This window comes from Tarenaya hassleriana, unplaced genomic scaffold (assembly GCF_000463585.1).
Source record: "Tarenaya hassleriana unplaced genomic scaffold, ASM46358v1 Cleome11, whole genome shotgun sequence".
Taxonomy (NCBI): domain Eukaryota; kingdom Viridiplantae; phylum Streptophyta; class Magnoliopsida; order Brassicales; family Cleomaceae; genus Tarenaya; species Tarenaya hassleriana.
The window spans coordinates 293,405-311,402 of NW_010961290.1; the positions used below are offsets into that span (position 1 = coordinate 293,405).

A 17,998-nucleotide genomic window follows, 5' to 3' on the forward strand; every position below is an offset into this window, starting at 1 on the left:
AACTGTCGACCGGAAGAAAGAACCAAGAAGAAAGAGGTCAAAAAAGCGAGAAAAAAATAAAATCGGTACCTAGAAAGAACCAAAGAGTTGATGATGATAAGGAGGAAGAAGATGTGGAAGAAGAAGAAGAAGAAGAACAAGACAGTCAAATATTATATACATGCATATATATGTGTAAACATGTGTCTGGACATCTACAAGACACACACATACCTCGAAGCCCTATCTCTCTCTCTCTCCCTCCCTCTTGTTTTCTTCTTCTTATTTTATCCTTGATTGAATCATATGTGATCTTAAAATTTGCAGGCAAAAGGTCCCCCCCCCTTTCTCTCTCTCCCATTTTTTAATTAAAAAAAATGTGTGTGAAGTTTTTTTTTTTTACCATCAGATTGAGACGGTTTGAATGTCACTGTTAAAACGGTGAAATGTGTCAACATGCGACGTTGGTCGGGGGCCACATCTCTCTCTCTCGATTCGTATCTTTCTCGTGGCTTCAAGACAAAACCCTCGCTCTCTCTTTATCTAAATTTGAGATTTTTTTTTTATTATAATTTCATCTCTCACATATATGGAATATTGATAACTTGATATATCCACGTATATGCACGTATTCACACACAAGTATGCGCGTGTGTTTGAAGTGTTTTATTGGGTATCATGCATATATACCTCGACGTATTATTGTTTGTTTTTATCTACTCGGTTAGCATTAATTTTTATTGAAAAAGCTAAAACATAATATGATTGTAACAATTTTTTGTTTGGTATGAATGATTATAACAAATTGTAAATACTAACAAATAAAACCATCAAATTGCTTTCAATAAAATGTGACACATGATGATCCTGATTCCCACGACTTTTTTTTAACATGATATTCTAGAGCGCGAGGCCACGACTTTTTTTTAAATGGGTTTTGGGGCTAGGCTTGGGATTAGGACTTTTGATTGGGCCATTTATTTTTATATTTAATATATCAAGTTTGGGATAATTTTTTTGTACAAAGCCTAGTACATGTCTAGGCAGTAGCCCATTATTTTTTATTTTAATTTTTTCGGCAAAAGCCCAATACTATTTTTAAGTTCCATTTGCTTTATTCTTAAAATTAATGAATCGCAGTTTTAAATGTCAATTATACAAAAATCTTCTCCCGTAGAGACATTTTTAAATTGATATTTATAATAAATTCATTTCATGGATCTAAACAATTCTTTTTTTTTTTCACTCATGGTTGAGAATAATTTGAAAGGATAAAACAATGCAACCCAAGGTACAAGATAGATAACAAACTACATAAAAACAAGTACATGCATGCATGGATACATACGTATGACCATACAGAAAACAGTAGCATGAAGAGTAGAGGAAAGGTGGATAATTATAGTCGTTAGAACAAAAGAGATGAATTGATGATTGATCTTATATATAATAATCTGTAGGTTAGCATTGCTTCGTTTTCATCTGTTTTTACGTCCATTTCATGGAATTGAGTTTCTCATTGATATAGCCCCCTGAAAAGCTGTAATGATGATGACACATGAATCCTTTTAGCCCATAAGAAGGGAGGAAAGAATTTCACCCATAGTTTTCTCAGGCGTGTCTCCGCCGTTATCTAGGTCCACTCCCGACTCAAGAACCGCCGCGTCCAGAACCAGTTTCCGCTTCGCAATCTCGTAAATGTTCTCGTCCACCGTTCCTTTCGTCACCAGCCTGCATCATCCACGTCATCGATTACCCGTATTTGTGGGTGGAGGATCGAAAAAAGAAGAAGAAAGCAGTGATATGGGGGGTCGGGTTTTACGGATATAAGTACCTGTAGATACTGACGGGCTTTGATTGGCCGATGCGATGGCATCTGTCTTCAGCTTGCCTGTCTATTTGTGGGTTGAAATCCATGTCGTGAATGATGACCGTATCGGCTCCTGTCAAGTTCAGACCTTGTCCCCCTGCTCTTGTCGACAACAGACATGCAAATATTGATCTGTCGTTGTTGAACGTGTCTACTATGCTTTGTCTGTCTGTGACTTGTGTACTTGCGTTCACACACGATTTAACACACAGAATCTGAATCAGATCTTATAACACATTCGCCAAGGTTGAGTCTTGAAGAGGGTACCATATGTTCGTATAAAGTATAGTTTTTTTTACCTGCCGTCGAGTCTTCTATACGTGACACCAATAACATCAAGAGTCCACTCTAGGATATCGAGCATTGACGTCCACTGGCTGAAAATTAGAGCTCGATGGCCGTCTTTTTTCAGCGATGGGAGAAATTCAGCCAATGCCTGAAACAAAACATTCATTGCCATTCACTTCCCAGGTCATGAGCACATTTAGCTGACATATATGTACCTTATGGATAGATATATAGATATGGAAGAATTGGAGCATACCCGGCATTTTGCTGAGAGCATAGCATGCTCGTCTGAGAGGGTTCCTTTGGAATCAGTAACATCAAATTGGAACAAGAGCTGAAAAATGCAGTTCCAATTTACTCTCACGCACGCTAGACTGGATACGTACACACAAAAAAAAAACAATATCTGAAAAGCAGAGATGATTTACCCTGTGGATATTGAAATCATTGTAGCTCTTAATTTCGTCGATTACTCTTTCCAAGGAACACTCAAATCCAAATGCACCAACTGGATGTAACTTCTTAGCAATGCGGACTACATCCGCATCACTGTATATCCGTCTAATTAACAATGGATGATTTGCTATCTGAAAAACCCAAAAATTGATACAGACACGGTAAAAAGATCATAAACGGCATAATAAGAAAATTGTGTCAATCTTAAACAGAATACTCGCTGAAATTGAAATTGGTCTTGAAACTACGAATAATAGAACATATACCTTCCGAAATTGAGTAAAATAATTTGAAATCTGACGCTTTGGGAGAGCCTTTGCAATAGAATTCAAGTCTTTTGAAGAAAGCTTCGAAAGTCGTGCTTGAGAAGCAGCTCGATATTCTTCTATTGCTTCTTTATATGCAGCCTCCTGCTGTTTATCCATAGATACATACTCAACCTGCATTGGTTTGTCCTTTGCTTCATTCAGCGAGCAGAAATGATTGAGGAAAATGATGAGAAATTTCAGCTTCAAAGTTTATACCCTGTAACTGGATACGTAGATATACCCATACCCGTTGAATCTTTGGAACAAGTTGCTGCATGACATCAGATTTTAAACGCCTCAAGATGAAGGGACCTAGGATAGATTTCATGCGAATTATCAACTCAGTATCTTCTGCATTCAAGAGTTTCTTCAAGTCAACGTCTTCCGTAGAAAAGATATCGGGTAACATGAACTCCAACAACGACCATAATTCCTGCATAGATTACCAGGTCAAGAATAAGCGCAAAAAAAAAAAAAAGTAAATTAGAAGGTTAAGAGCTAAAGACTCGCATCAAATGACGACAAATAGATGTCTTGAATATTAGGTAATAATATGTCAAGTGGAATCGATAGTACATGCAAATCATTTTGTAAAGGCGTTCCTGTCAGCATCAGACGCTGATTTGCGTTTTTGGCCACAGACATCAAGTTTTTCCACCTATAACTGTTCTTATCCTTCAAAGCATGGGCTTCATCCATTAATACACAGCTCCAGCACCAACGCTTCAGTATTTTACGGTCATCTTTCTGTTGTTCACTGCAATAGCAATTGTTTATGAGTAACATGTTCACCCGGACCACAGAGAAAAAGCCCATCAACACTACTTTAAGTTGTACCTATGACGTTCAAATAGTGAATAACACACAAGAAGCACGTTAAATGGCGGCGGCTTTCCAGCTTTTGACAAAGAACTCAATTCTTTAGAATAGGCTGCTCGAGCAGCCCCATGATATTGGAGCACAGAAAATGAGGGACACCATCTTTTGAGTTCTCTCTCCCAGTTTTCCAAGACAGAGGCAGGACATACAACCAAATGGGGGCCAGGGTCATCATTCAAGTGCTTTAGAAGGGTCAAATATGTAATCGCCTGTAAAAGAAAGCAGTATTAGCCTGATAACCAAACAAAGACCACTGGTGCAAGAGAAAAAAATAGAGCATAATGCACCTGAATGGTCTTCCCAAGACCCATCTCATCGGCCAGAATTGCTGCGAGTAAAGTAAAATATATATCATATTCAGACTCCAACTGGAAAATAGATGCCAACCACCGGAAAACACCATGAGATCCAATCTAAAAAGAAATGTTTACCTCCCCCAATGCCCTTCTTGTACAACAGAAGAAGAAAATTAACACCAACCAACTGGTATGGCTTGAGTAGAGGCTGAAAATCAGAATCTTCAGTCCAACAGGCTTCATCAATATCTGTCTGCCATCATGATCAAATCAACCCATGAAAAGAGTGGGAAGATTGTATAATCTATGGGAGATTCCACATCAAGATATGAGTGGAAAAAACCAGAAACAACATATACACAAAGATGGCGTATTTCCCTTCCAGTTTGCAGGTAATCAAACCCTCTATTAGTTTAGGAAGAAAACTCTTAACACTAATAGAACTTGACAAGTAAAGCAAAAAAAAAAACCCAAAGAGCAGAAACCTCCTTCAAGCACAATCCCAGGGAAAAAGAAGAAGAAAACTTCCGCAGAAGATTGGTATTCCCGATACCTGTGTGACGATCCTCACGGTAGAAGCTTCCACTTCAGAGTACCTTTCACAAGTTGTAGTCCCTGAAGAACTACCGTAGAGCTCCTTCCGAAGATCCGCCGAGATTTTGGCGCACTTCTGCAGTGCCTTCCCAACAACATCATCATCTCCTCCTCCGTCAGCTTCTTCCTCGCTGGAATTGAGCTCAATCTCGTTATCAAAACCGTCGTCGCTCACTTCCTCGTCTTCCACCACAAACCGCCGACCAGCGCGACCGGCTCGAGTCACCACCTCTAACTCCTCGTCCTCTAACAAAATATCCTCCCCATTCGTGTTCTTCTCCTCCGAATCCGAATCTCCCAAGTTCTGCACCTCAACGCAATCGCCGCTGTTCTCCGGCGCCGCTAGCGATCTCTTGAACGTGAACGATTCAATAGAAGGTGGCGGATTCTCCGATCGCGTGCTGTTCGGTGTTCGTGGCCGCTTGAGCACTCGAGAGGGGTTGAAGGAGTACTGGGACCACTCCTCCTCGGAGATTTCATCGAAATCGCGGTTCATAGCCCGAGAATTTCTCATCCAGAGCAAAGTAGAAGCCGAGAGATCAATCAATTTTGGGCGCGATATCACAGGAAACCCTAGGGAAGCAGTGTCGGAATCAATGGGGGAGAAGATACGCCATTTGTACTCAGCAATGCATTTCTCGGAAGGGAAAGCCAAGAAAGAGCAAGACTGACTACGTGTTCTAATAGAAAGAGCGGCACGATGAAAACAGCCAAGTGCGCGGGCGACAATTTTATTGCACGGGATATTTATTTGGGCCGTCCGGGTCGATCCACTTACCCGGCCCAACAGCCCAACACGAAGTCCATGATGCCGACAGACCTCGTAAGTCGTAATTCCTTTTTTTTTTTTTTAAATAGGTTCAAAACTTAAACTAGGAAAATAATAACAAAAATCACGACTGCATCATGTCATGTTTCTTAAAATAACGCCATCATAAATTTATTTAATCATATGACTTGCTTAAGATTAAATATAGGCTTCAACAAAATCATGACCCGAAGAGTTTTTTTTGGCAAAATGTCAAAAACAACATTAGCTCTATCGAAGTTGTCTGTACTTTGGGAAGGCTAAAACAGTATTTTCCAAAGGAACAAATCCCAACAAGATACGAATCAACATAAGGAAAATATGTGTATATCTTGATATTCTGCCGGAATTTCTAGTTTGCCGTTGCTTCTCGCTGGATTTCCATTATTCTACTTTTTATTTTTCCTTTTTTTTGTTGATCACTCTTCGAGTTCTCTATTTAATCCGATCTTCTCCCGATCCCGGTTTCCTGTAGAAAGCATGAATCTTTGGTACTAAATCAAGGGTTGTGCTTCTTTCCCTCGGGTCATTCTGAAAAATTTGGAGTCTGTTGGTCTGCCGGGTTCTAAGGATTAGGGAGCTTTAGGAGCGATTGAGGTTCTTTGGTATTTTTGCCTTGCAATGGAGGGAATGTTGTCTGCAAGTGACCAACAGAGGTTGGTCTCTTCGTTCCTTGAGATCGCTGTCGGACAGACCGCCGATACCGCCCGGCAGTTCTTACAGGTTAGTTGGCTGTTACTGATTTAAGCTATTGAATTGTTTGTACTGGGTATTAAGAACTGCTCGTGGATTATTGTGAAAGAATTTGATTATAGTTTAGGTTTATCGGTTCCAGGGTTTAGGTTTTTGCTTCTGGGGTTTCCGGATTAGGGTTTAGTTTCAGATGAAACAATCCGAGCTGCCGAGTTGGAATTTGGAAACCCGGATTGAGATTTAGATGCGGGGAGGTGGTGATCATTCTCGTTTGACTCCGTGTATTAGCACGTACTTGCTAACTCCAATCTTCCATGGTTATCATCATTACTTTGAGTATAAGAAACTCAGTGACAGAATTTGTTATCAACAGGCAACTAGCTGGAAACTTGAGGAAGCAATCCAGCTCTTTTACGTTGGAAGCGAAGGTGGCATGCTTCCATCTCAGCCACAATCCATTGCGAACCCTGTGGCTGATCAGTCATGGTGGTATGATATGCTTGCTTTAAAAGTTGCATTACCAATTACTGAGTCAGAAAGATTTCTAATTGATTTATCTCATTTTTGGTTTTCTTAGGGGAGCATCAAACATAGCCGATGAAAACATACCACAGAATGATGCATCAGACGAAGTCCGCCCTCCTTTACCAGTGGTGAGAGAGACCCTTTATGGCGACTCGATGTATTATGGGTAAAAGCCTCTTCCTTTTTGTGATCTCATCCTTGTTTCCATTTTTGGAGACTACTTCCTGTGACGGCCTTCAATGCTTGCAGATGATAACTTGCATGTTGTGTGTATTCCACACTGATTGTGATGATATATTGTAGAATCTTGCTTTCTGTCCATATGATTGATATCTTGTTCAACAACTCATAGCTCGCTTGCATTTGTAATAGGGCTGTGAGGCCAGGGAATTCTGGGCAAGAGTCAAATTCTTTGGTTGCATTCCGTAACTTTGGCGATGAGGCAAAACGCCCTGGGGTTTGGGAACCAGACCAGGGAGCTTCCTCTGCATCAGCCTCGGGATCTGAGGTGGCCACTCCTCGAGACAGCTTGGCCTCATTGTACCGTCCTCCTTTCCACCTGATGTTTAGCGGATCATTTGAACAGGTATCTATCAGCTCTTCTGTATGTATGTCTCTTCCTTTCACCTCATACAATCATCCACCCAAATATAAGTCAGCACCTTAGTAATTGCCCTTTGCATAGTTTCTCTAACCGCCTTTGTTTGTTCAGGCTAAATCAGCTGCTTCTGCTCAGGATAAATGGCTTATTGTCAATCTGCAGTCTACAACGGAGTTTAGCTCCCATATGGTAACTCTCAACAGTTGTGTACCGTGGACTTATAATCTCAGTTCTTATATACTAACCCTTTGTCTTATGTAAATGCTTCTTCTCAAGCTTAATCGAGACACATGGGCAAATGAGGCTGTTTCCCAAACCATCAAAGCCAACTTCATTTTCTATCAGGTCAGTGTAAAACCCATCGTCTTGTTCAACCGAGAATCTCTTACAATGTAGATAAACTGTGATTAAAAAAAATCTTTTTTTTTGGGTACACTATAGGTCTATGAAGATACAACGGAGGGTAGGAAGGTTTGCACATATTACAAGCTTGAATCCATTCCTGTGGTGCTTGTAATTGATCCGACCACTGGCCAAAAGATGCGTCTGTGGTGTGGAATGATTGATCCAGAGAGATTGCTAGAGGTAAAAAAATCACATTACACCTGTTTTACGGCGTCCGAATATGAAATCGTACTTTCAGGGAATAACAATATGTGCTGCAATTTGTAGGATTTGGTACCGTTCATGGATGGCGGCCCTCGGGAACATCTTGTTGCTTTATCTAAGAAGCGCCCAAGAGCCAGTTCATTGACTCCTCATTCAAAAGCCAAAGGTCGGTTAAAATTCCACCAAACTGTTGCCAAATTCCGAAACTTGATATTGTTTCACGCATGAGTACACAATCATAGTCACCAAAGTCTCATCCTTTACCGATTCATGCATCATTTTTTTTGTTCAAACAGTGGATATCACGAATGAAGAAGATGAGGAACTGCAACGGGCATTGGCTGCTTCACTGGAGAACATGGAAGAATCATCAGAGGAAGCAGCCATACCCGAGGAGCAAACCTCGACATTGCCTGAAAAAGACGAAACTTTTTCATCAAACGCCATGCCCACATACCCACCATTGCCAGAAGAGCCAAAGGGGGACCGAAGCATTCTATGCAGAGTCGGTGTTCGTCTTCCCGATGGGCGGAGGCTCCAGAGGAACTTCCTCAAAACCGATCCTATCCAGGTTCATATCTAAACAAACAGGGTTTCACATAGGAATTTGCTTGATCTGTCTTGTGTCTGAGACTCTGATGTTGTTCTTCTTTCATCGTGAGCCAGCTTCTGTGGTCGTTCTGCTATTCCCAGATGGAGGGATGGGAGAGGAAGCCATTCAAGCTGACGCAGGCGATCCCTGGTACGGCGAACACTCTCGACTATGAGTCTATCTTAACGTTCGAGCAATCTGGCCTCGCCAATTCCATGATTTCCGTTACTTGGGAGTGATGTCTTTGTTTTGTTTTTTTTTTTATCTTGTTTGGTTTTTCTGTTCTGTTGTACGAGACATTTTTGTTCATAGTTTTCTCTCTCTACATTTCTCAATATGAAAAATTGATGACTGCTCGACCATAGGGGAATTATTTGTTTAAGATTATTATCCAATTTCTTTTACTCATATGCTTTTTTTTTCTTTTTTTTTTTTGTGTGTAAAGAATCTATTATCCAGGCGAAATCTATATATATTAATAAAGGAGTTTAAAGGATTGTGGTGAAGCCACCTCATCATCCTAGGTGGATGTTTCTTAAATTTTGATTGGATATATAAAAAAAGTTATTATGATATATATTAAATGAGAAGTTTAAAAAAGTGATTAATAAAAAAATAATACATGAATTATTATGGTAAATCTATGTCATACATATATGTACTTCAAAATCTATATATATTAATAAAGGAGTTTAAAGAGTTGTGGTGAAACCACCTCATCCTCCACCTCATCATCTAGGTGTCATTTATTTTTATTTATTATTTATTATTTAAAATTTTATTTACATAAATATGATTAATGAGTGTGGAAAAAACGTCTACTATACAAATAAGCAATAATAGCTGTAATAAAATATGAGATAAATAATAACAGGAGTGGATGTTTATATTTTTTGTGGTGAAAAATATTTAGTGCCCACTAATAATATGAAAAAACGCATATTATTGATTAACCCACTACACCATATTTATTATTAGAGTAAATGTATTTGCCCACTATATCGAATGATATAAGTTCGAACGCATTGAAAAATTTCGGTGAGATTGGTTTCTGTGCCTCGTCTCTTTCTTCATTGTTGTTGCTCCACAAAGATATTAGTTCGTGGACTTTGGAAGCGAGTGGGCGTGTGAAGTTTTATCTTCAATATTTCTGCACATGTATGTATATGCTTATGTAATGGTTTTTTTTTTATTATGAAATTTGGGTGTGTAATGGTTACATTTATATATGTTTAAACATGAACGTTGTAATTTTTCAAAATGGTTTGTTGCCTAAGGTTTTTGAAATGTGAACAGCATATAGTCAAATCTATATACTATATATTTTAGTTATTTAATATCTTTAAATATTTTTATATACAAAATAATATTTTTGTGTTGAAAACATCCGTCAATTGAAACATCCGCAGAAGTGACCAAGTTTTTTTAGCCATCGGACCCCATATTGATACATATACACATGTATGTATGTATATATGTATGTGTGTATTTTTTATATAATTTATATTTTATATTCGATTGTTAATTTGTGTGTACGTATGGATATATGTGTATATATGTATGTATGTATGTATACATATGTGTATGTGTTTTTATCATTTATATTTTATATTTGATTTTTAATTTGTGCATGTATGTATCTATATATTATTAAACTATCACTAATTTTTTCTCATGAAAAAAAATAGGTTTTAAAAAAATATATGACACGTTTAATAAAAAATATGCAAACATATGTATACAAGTGTTTATATTTGTGTATGTACGTATGTATGTATATATATGTTTGTATTTTTTTCTATTTTATATTTGTATTATAAGAAAAGAAACATCTTCAGTCGTTGGTATCATAAACTCAGATTTTGATGAGTTTTAAACACTTTTTTTGTCACTAAAAAATTGACATTCATGTTCATGTAACCCAAATCAAAGAATACATAGATATATATAGATGAATAGATGAATGTCAATTTCATTAAGTATACATAATATAGAAAAGATATATACAGAGTATAAAGATGAAAAAATGTTACAAAGGGGCAAATGTTTTAAGTTTGGTACAAAGTTATGCCTTAAATAGGTGAGCTCGAAAATGGTTGCGGACTCAAGAAGGGGTAAATGTGTACTCAAAAAACTTAATTGAGAACTCGAGATAAGGCAGTTTTGCATTCGAGAAAAGTGGTTGTTATGAAGATAGAAAATTTGTAATCGAAAGTTAAAGATTGTAGCGTTATGCTATTTTTTTTCATGAGAAAAAATTAGTGATAGTTTAATAATATATAGATACATACATGCACAAATTAAAAATCAAATATAAAATATAAATGATAAAAACACATACACATATGTATACATACATACATACATATATACACATATATCCATACGTACACACAAATTAACAATCGAATATAAAATATAAATTATATAAAAAATACACACATACATATATACATACATACATTCGGTTTCGGATGAAATCAAGTAGTTTGTATGAGTGTTAATGTATAATAAAATGTTTTCATTATTGAGAATGAGAGAGAAATTTGTGGAAGCAACAAATATGAGGTGTTAGCAGATTCCAAATTTTCTCTAATTCGATTGTTCATTCATTCATATAAATATAGGGTTTCAGAAGATTGTCTGCTATAGTTTTGAGTTAATAGAAACATTTTACTTCTTAAGAGTGATTCTTATGGTAGCGATTACAATTCTACAATTCTCAAATTTGAAAAGTTATTCGATTTGGTGTTGTGTTGCATAAAAAATCGGGTTTCACTGACCGAGTTATGGATAAGATCTTTTTATGGCCAGGTCACTGGTCGGGCTTCACTGGTATGAGATTCTTAATAAAAGTATTTTTCTGTGTTTGCAGATAGTTGAAGTTATGTGGTTTTTGACTCCTAATTACTAAAAACATGAGGCATTGATATGTATTGGTTTGACTCTTGGAATTCGGTTCGATGTAAATTAGGAGTGTGATGGAATGAAACTATGTTGATTATATACATGTTTGGTTATTTTGGAATTTTATTTTTCAAAAATTGGGTAGATAATTGTCATAACGTAAAAATTAGATGAGTTTGGTTTTAGATAATTTTTAAAAGTTATCATATAAAACTAAATGATAAAATTTTGAAATATAGTTAAGGTAAATAATTGGACGGAAGTAATTTGGATAAACTGATTTATTGTTTTTAATAAAATTTATTATACATCTATAATATCATATATATATTTATATTAATAGCATTTAAAACAAAATAATTTCTTTTCTACTTTTTCTCAAAATTTACATAAACAAAATTTTCATCATATTTTTACAAGTTTTAGATGAGTTATTTATATTTTTAATATGCATATTATTTAAGTTGTCGAGAACATTATAATAATAAAGTTTTATAATAAAAAGTTTATAAAATCTTATTGCATTATAAGTCAATCAAACTTTATTTAATTTTTAAATAAAATATAATTTAAAACTTAATCAAAATCTTTATAATATTGTTGAAAATAAATTTTTTATTTCAAAAAGTATATTTAAATTATTTAATAACATACTTTATTATTATTATTATTATAATAATAAATGAGTAAAACATATAAAAATCGAACTCAGAATTATACACAGATTTATGTATTTATCTATATACAAATATATTTTATATTTTTATATTTGTAAAGACCGATCTTAATTCTTCTTTAGAAGGAATTGAAAATTCTAAATCATACAAAAACTTAATGACAAAAAAGTCACCACCAACATTATCTACATATAAATCATTAATTCTTCAATGGACTATCAAAATATGAGATCAGAAAAAAATAATTCATACTCAACTCTTTTCATACAAAATATATTGAAAATAATTTATATAAAAATACACAACATATTAAAATTGTAAAATATTATGCAAAATACAAGATTTACTATAAAAGAACATTAAACTGAAGTGTGCCGAAAAAATTTACATCTACAATAAACTGTTTATAATAGAGTTAAAATATATTTATTATTTTAATCAAACCATTACTGTAATATTATCGAAATATCATTTTGTAATAAAATTATCAAATCTTACTTTAATTACAAATAAAATCAAAATATCGTTATTCGATTTTGATGATACATTTATATAATCTTTATTTGCAATGTCCGTACTATTCTCCATCACATAAATTCAAACATATAATTTTCATTTAAAAAATAACAACAATATTTTTAAACTTTTTTACATGAGATGATCTAGCAACATGAATCTGTTTACAATGAATAAAATAATTGTTAGAAAAACTGTTAAAGTTTTTATATCTATATGAAAGTTTTTCGAAAATTGGTGATTTTTAGGTTAATTTATCTTTTAAATATGAAATATGTATGATATACAATAATATTATTATTATATTAAGTTAACTAATATTTTTTATTATTCTTTCCCTTTATTAAGTTAACTAATGACTTTTATGATTTAGGTTTTGTATCACTCACACATCATATCATTTATGAAAAAATAAAAAAAGTCAACCTAATAAAAAAAATGATCATAACAACTACGCAAATTTAACTATTCTTAAAACAAATGATAACTATAATATTTAATAATATAACTTTTAGTATTACCTTATAAATAATTTTTGCAGAGATTAAAATAAATAGATCAACAATAAGCATGTTTAGAACAAATTATTGAGAGCAATCTTATAAATAACCTATGCAATAATCCTCATGTCTCCTTACTCCTTTATTCCTTTAAATTCGTGATTTATTTAATATTTTAATATTATAAATATACTTTTTCTAAATCAAATAAATAATCTATATCATTTATACTAAATTTATATTAACAAATATTATAATTTTTATTTTATATTTTATATATATATATAATTTTTGTTATATTCATATGAACGATGTTTTATAACAACATAACAAATATTTTATATTAATAGTAAAAAAGAATAAATCGCGCATCGCGCGGGTCTCACTAGTTTAAAAAAAAAAAAACAATAAAAGGACCGAAGCATACCGAAAACTGTAAATTTGGGGCAGGCCGAAATGATAATGGGCCTATCTTATAAAAAGATATAGAAGCCCACAATGAATATGAAGTACGTACACAGTACACTGCATCCATAATACGAATTCATGACGCAGACAGCTATGCGGGAGTTCAAATCCGGAGTAGCGGAGTTCAAAGAGAAGAGACTTATGGAGCGTATATATTGACCAAGTTCGTATACTCTCCTTCTCCATAAGAAAATTCGGCTGGGAGAGGTGGACGTGACTAGGTCCCTGTTCGAGAGGGCTATCAGCTTGAGCCTCCCTCCGAAAAAGATGAAGGTACGCACCATAAGCTAATAGCAGTCGGGTTTGATGTGAGAGAGTAATACATTCCTTTTGAGATGCAACACTTCTTGTTCAAGAAATACCTCGAGTACGAGGAGTCTCTTGGTGACGAGGAGAGAGTCGAAAGTGTGAAGAGTTTAAATCCTAATCCTAATCCCCAACTGTGTTTCGTCTTTGGTGCTCTATTATGTCCCAATGGCAAGAACTGATGTTTAAGCTGTAACATAAATGTATTCTATCGAGTGTTACAAAAGACGATGAATCACAGAAACATGTGTTCTCAATTCTATAAGAAGAGGGACCAAAAGTACTTATAGATATGGCATAAAAGCCTCACGATTCCAAAGTTCAAATCAATAAAAGAGAGAAAAAAAAAAAAACCGGAAACAGAACCCGCTAGAAGCTAAACAGCTTTGGGATTAAGACACAGACGCTGGTTTTGGGTTTGGGTTTCTGTCACGTGGAGGGATCCGCAGCCATGACTTCATAGACTCATACACCGTGAAACCTATCGCAACCGACGGCACAATCTACCGTACAACAACATCAATTGAGAAAGATCATGAACTGAGCCAACATGTAAAAAAAAGGAACATTTATGAAACGAAAATTTCAACTTAACCTTAATGTAGTTGATGCTTAAACCGGCAAACAACTGCCTCCAACCATGCGTTCTGACTATCGTGTTGAGCCCATCGAATGTGTTTTTGTACCGCTTGTTTCCTTCTCCCTGCAGATTCTCTACCTGTCGAAAACACTTATTGACCCTTAATAGCCCAATTTCACATTCATGATTACGCTATCTGGGAATTTGAATAGATTATATCATCCATTGACTTACCTGCATTTGTCTTCTAACGACGTCCAAAGGGTAAGTGAAGGTCTGACCAAACAAGCCAGCCATTGCTCCACATGAAAGATGCATCCGAACAGAGTTCTGATGCTCTTCTGGAACGTGCCTCTTGAGCTCCTCGTATATGTAGAACTTCAGACCAGCATAAGGAAGGATGCCGATTAGCGTTGGCCCTGCAGTAAACAAAAACAGATAAGGCGAAAAGAAAACAAACAAAACGTCGGAGAAAACTGCAAGATGTGTGACACAAACCCATTCTCTTGCGTGAAATTTTGATAAAGCGCCAGTCCGTTACTAAACTAAATTAACAATCAAACCAGCAGCATAAGACTGTGACATTCCATATTTCACAATTACTTTCACATTGTATCACTAACAAGGACACGGCTTTATGCCTGTAAGCTTTTTGAGCTTACTTACCTATGCCTCGATATAGACCCCGTAAACCTCCTTCTCTATATGCAACTGCAAGAACCTCCTTTATTCCTGAATAAGCAGGTTGGCCATAAATGTTATTCACACCATGCCTGAGACTCTGTCTTGTATCAGAAACCTAAATAAGCATAAGGAATTGGAATGAATAAGAAGAGAGAGCAAAAGGACTGTGATTTTCAGTTAAACAACAATCAACAATCAACATTTGTGTAGAAATTTAAAAGCCCCCAAAAAATATTTTTACATACCTGGTAAGCTAGTTTAGTACGAGCTAAATCCAGGGGATATGTGCATAACACTGCTGTTCCGCCTGCAGCTGAACCAGCCACAAGATCAACAATGGGACCAGAACCCAAGGGGATATTTTTTTCCAAAATCCAGTTGCGATACTGTTCATACGTCATGTAATGAAGGGCAGCATATGGAATAATCCGAATAACACTTGCCCCATTCCCTCTGCAAGAATAATATGCAAGGATTCAGTAAAGTCTCATGTGGCTGCAAAAGTAAATACATCTTCCAAATGTCTAGGAACTTACTTATAGAATCCAAGAGGTCCTTCACATTTTAACACCTTGTTTAGAGAACGGTACACTCCAAGGGTCCGAAAGTCTTCAGTTCTAGTCTGATATTGACAACAGCAATAAAAGAAACATAAACTGGTTGATCAGCAACACCAACAATACAGTAATGGTCAGCGATATCTTGGGTATATGCTGTCTTCATTCAAATAAACCTAGATCCCAGATCATACAAAACAAAACACTATCCATCCAAAGTGTTCGCCACTCGATGTGAAATGTCATATAGGCACAAAGATATATATTCATGACTCCATCCAAAAAGAAGTTCATATCCGGTAAAACTCTAGCTACCCATCAAACAGACCAACCTGAACTTAGAACAGAATTCTTAACATAGTCAATTTTCCTGTTCAGTTGGAAATACTGAATGCAAAACAAGCAGGCCAAAAGACGCGAGAATTCACCTGCAATAGAATCTTGATCCTTTCCAAGGGTGCAACAGCAGTCTTAGCCAACGCTCCCGCAGCTCCTCCAGCGATTAGGGTTTTGGCAAAAACAGGCAATGCGTCCACAAGGCTCGTCACATCAGCCGACAATGTCGAGCCTTGTGATGAACCCATCTCAATCCAGTTTCGACCACACCAAAAAAGCCCAGCAGATTCAGAATTTTTTTTTTCAGTTATCCACCCTGTAGCTGAAAGAACACCTTATCCCATCTATATCTAGGGATCACGCCAAATGAAAATCTTTTTCTCAAAGACAAACCGGACAGGCTTAGAAGACCCAGAAACGAGTCTGCAAAGTGTTGAAGCAAATTCTCCTCCCTTTTCACGACAATATTCATCCACAGACGTAGAGATACACTACGACAAGATCAAACCCCCGTTGATCAACACGTTTCCATATCTCAATCGAGGGATCAATCCGAACGCGTGACCTATTCAATAGATTTTTCAGGAATTCCGATCGAAAACCTACAAAACCAGAGTCCCAGATCCCGGTATCCCAATCCCACGAATAGATTCGATCGATCAAAAGATCAATCAGAACCCCAGAAATTCAAAACACACAAAACCTAAACCCGCTTCCAGATAAAGAAAAAAAAACAACACCCTGATCACAATATCCCAAACGAAAAACTAATGGGAAATTGATATATATCAAGGGAGAAGAAAGCTACCGAAAAACAGGGAAAACAAAGCAGCAGAAACCGAAGATATCGGCGAAAATTGGGGAGAATCTTTGAGAATCGAAAAGATTTAGCAGACTAACCGTCCAAATTTTTTTTTTTGGAAGGAAAACCAAAAGAAAAAGAGGAAACTTGGAGGTTTTCCGATTCAACTTCGCCTTCTGTTATGTTTCATGATTGGTCCCGCATTTTTTTTGGGTTTAAGAAATACAAAAAAAGGTTGCATAGGGGTGGGGGAGGATTCCCTGTGACTGAGCATACGGAGGTTCCCCATTCTCCGCCACGTGTCACTTTTTGACGGAACGAATCCTCCGGGGCCCAGTGAATAGATAAAATTTTAAGAGTATTAATTATCTAATCGCATATGATTTAAACTTAATTACTTGAGCTCGGTAATGATACTGTAAAAAGAATAGCCTGTTCCATTTTACAAGCTAAAAAAACAAAAGCAAAAAATACAAAAAAAAATTACGACAAAAGAATCAATGACGAAATCTGAAATTATTAAAACAAATAAAAAAAACTGATAATGAGGTTTGACTTTTCAAAAGTACCTCGGAAGGAATCCGAACATGTCCAAACGACAGCTTAAAAATATATGAAGGTATGGGATCGGTTAATTCTATGTATGATTCTATCGACAAATTTCGGATATATAAATTTTTTTTTTCATCTCTTCAAAGATAGTTATTGTGTTATTCGTTGGTACACCATTTTTTTATTATGGAATTTCATTTAGTTTGCCCATTTGCTCATTTTTTTTATATGAAATTCAAACATTTAAAATTTACATTTTTGTTTACCAATAAATAAATAAATAAATAGGATTATTCCAAAGCGTGTGGTGGGATGGAGTCAAAGATATAACCTTAAATAGCATTAGACACCTACACATAGTGCCTTGATTTAATCTAATCGTTTTTTTGGTAAATTAATCTAATCATTTTGTAATAATTTTTTAATCATTTCAATTATTAAGGATATTTCATTTGACTTTTGCGCGTCATCTATGATTCCTTCCACACATAAAATAAAACACCAACCGATTTGTAAATTCATAGTTTTCAAATTTACTTATCTTACATAAAAACACACGCACATTGCATAAAACTCGTGACCATTATAATATAGAATTGATCATTTTTTAAAAAT

The 17,998-nt window shown here is 35.6% G+C and overlaps 4 protein-coding genes across 6 annotated transcripts in view; 1 reads left to right on the forward strand and 3 right to left on the reverse strand.

The window, feature by feature from the left end:
- LOC104805117 (protein indeterminate-domain 4, chloroplastic) overlaps positions 1-288 on the reverse strand; it is a 3,887-nt gene extending 3,599 nt beyond the window's left edge. The window contains exon 1 of one of the 2 annotated variants that reach the window (XM_010529547.2): positions 214-288. The gene's annotated coding sequence lies outside the window, so the exon portion shown is untranslated. Of the gene's footprint in view, positions 1-69; positions 143-213 lie in introns of those variants that run through there. The other variant, XM_010529546.2, reaches the window with a different exon arrangement.
- Positions 289-1,259: 971 nt separating this feature from the next.
- Positions 1,260-5,357, reverse strand: LOC104805118 (protein CHROMATIN REMODELING 19-like). Its single transcript, XM_010529548.1, has 12 exons — positions 4,630-5,357; positions 4,212-4,329; positions 4,068-4,108; positions 3,739-3,989; positions 3,478-3,658; positions 3,149-3,334; positions 2,860-3,033; positions 2,566-2,724; positions 2,394-2,471; positions 2,149-2,285; positions 1,814-2,032; positions 1,260-1,710 (listed from the first exon to the last, which is right to left on the reverse strand). Exons 1-12 carry the CDS (start codon positions 5,182-5,184, stop codon positions 1,548-1,550), a joined length of 2,262 nt encoding a protein of 753 aa, XP_010527850.1. The 5' UTR covers positions 5,185-5,357; the 3' UTR covers positions 1,260-1,547.
- Positions 5,358-5,801: 444 nt separating this feature from the next.
- On the forward strand, positions 5,802-8,906 carry LOC104805119 (plant UBX domain-containing protein 7). Of its 2 annotated transcripts, XM_010529550.1 has the most exons (11): positions 6,111-6,201; positions 6,314-6,462; positions 6,545-6,660; positions 6,749-6,862; positions 7,069-7,282; positions 7,409-7,486; positions 7,574-7,642; positions 7,739-7,882; positions 7,970-8,072; positions 8,203-8,477; positions 8,573-8,906. In XM_010529550.1, the coding sequence occupies exons 3-11, from the start codon at positions 6,605-6,607 to the stop codon at positions 8,735-8,737; spliced, it is 1,218 nt and encodes a 405-aa protein (XP_010527852.1). In that variant the 5' UTR covers positions 6,111-6,201; positions 6,314-6,462; positions 6,545-6,604; the 3' UTR covers positions 8,738-8,906. The 2 variants fall into 2 exon arrangements, with proteins under 2 accessions (XP_010527851.1, XP_010527852.1); XM_010529549.2 differs by lacking the exon at positions 6,314-6,462 and having other exon boundaries at positions 5,802-6,201.
- Positions 8,907-14,054: 5,148 nt separating this feature from the next.
- LOC104805120 (graves disease carrier protein) lies at positions 14,055-17,024 on the reverse strand. The gene is made up of 7 exons (XM_010529551.1): positions 16,122-17,024; positions 15,673-15,758; positions 15,382-15,589; positions 15,119-15,251; positions 14,687-14,871; positions 14,468-14,590; positions 14,055-14,375 (listed from the first exon to the last, which is right to left on the reverse strand). The coding sequence occupies exons 1-7, from the start codon at positions 16,275-16,277 to the stop codon at positions 14,265-14,267; spliced, it is 1,002 nt and encodes a 333-aa protein (XP_010527853.1). The 5' UTR covers positions 16,278-17,024; the 3' UTR covers positions 14,055-14,264.
- Between the last annotated feature and the right edge of the window lie 974 nt (positions 17,025-17,998).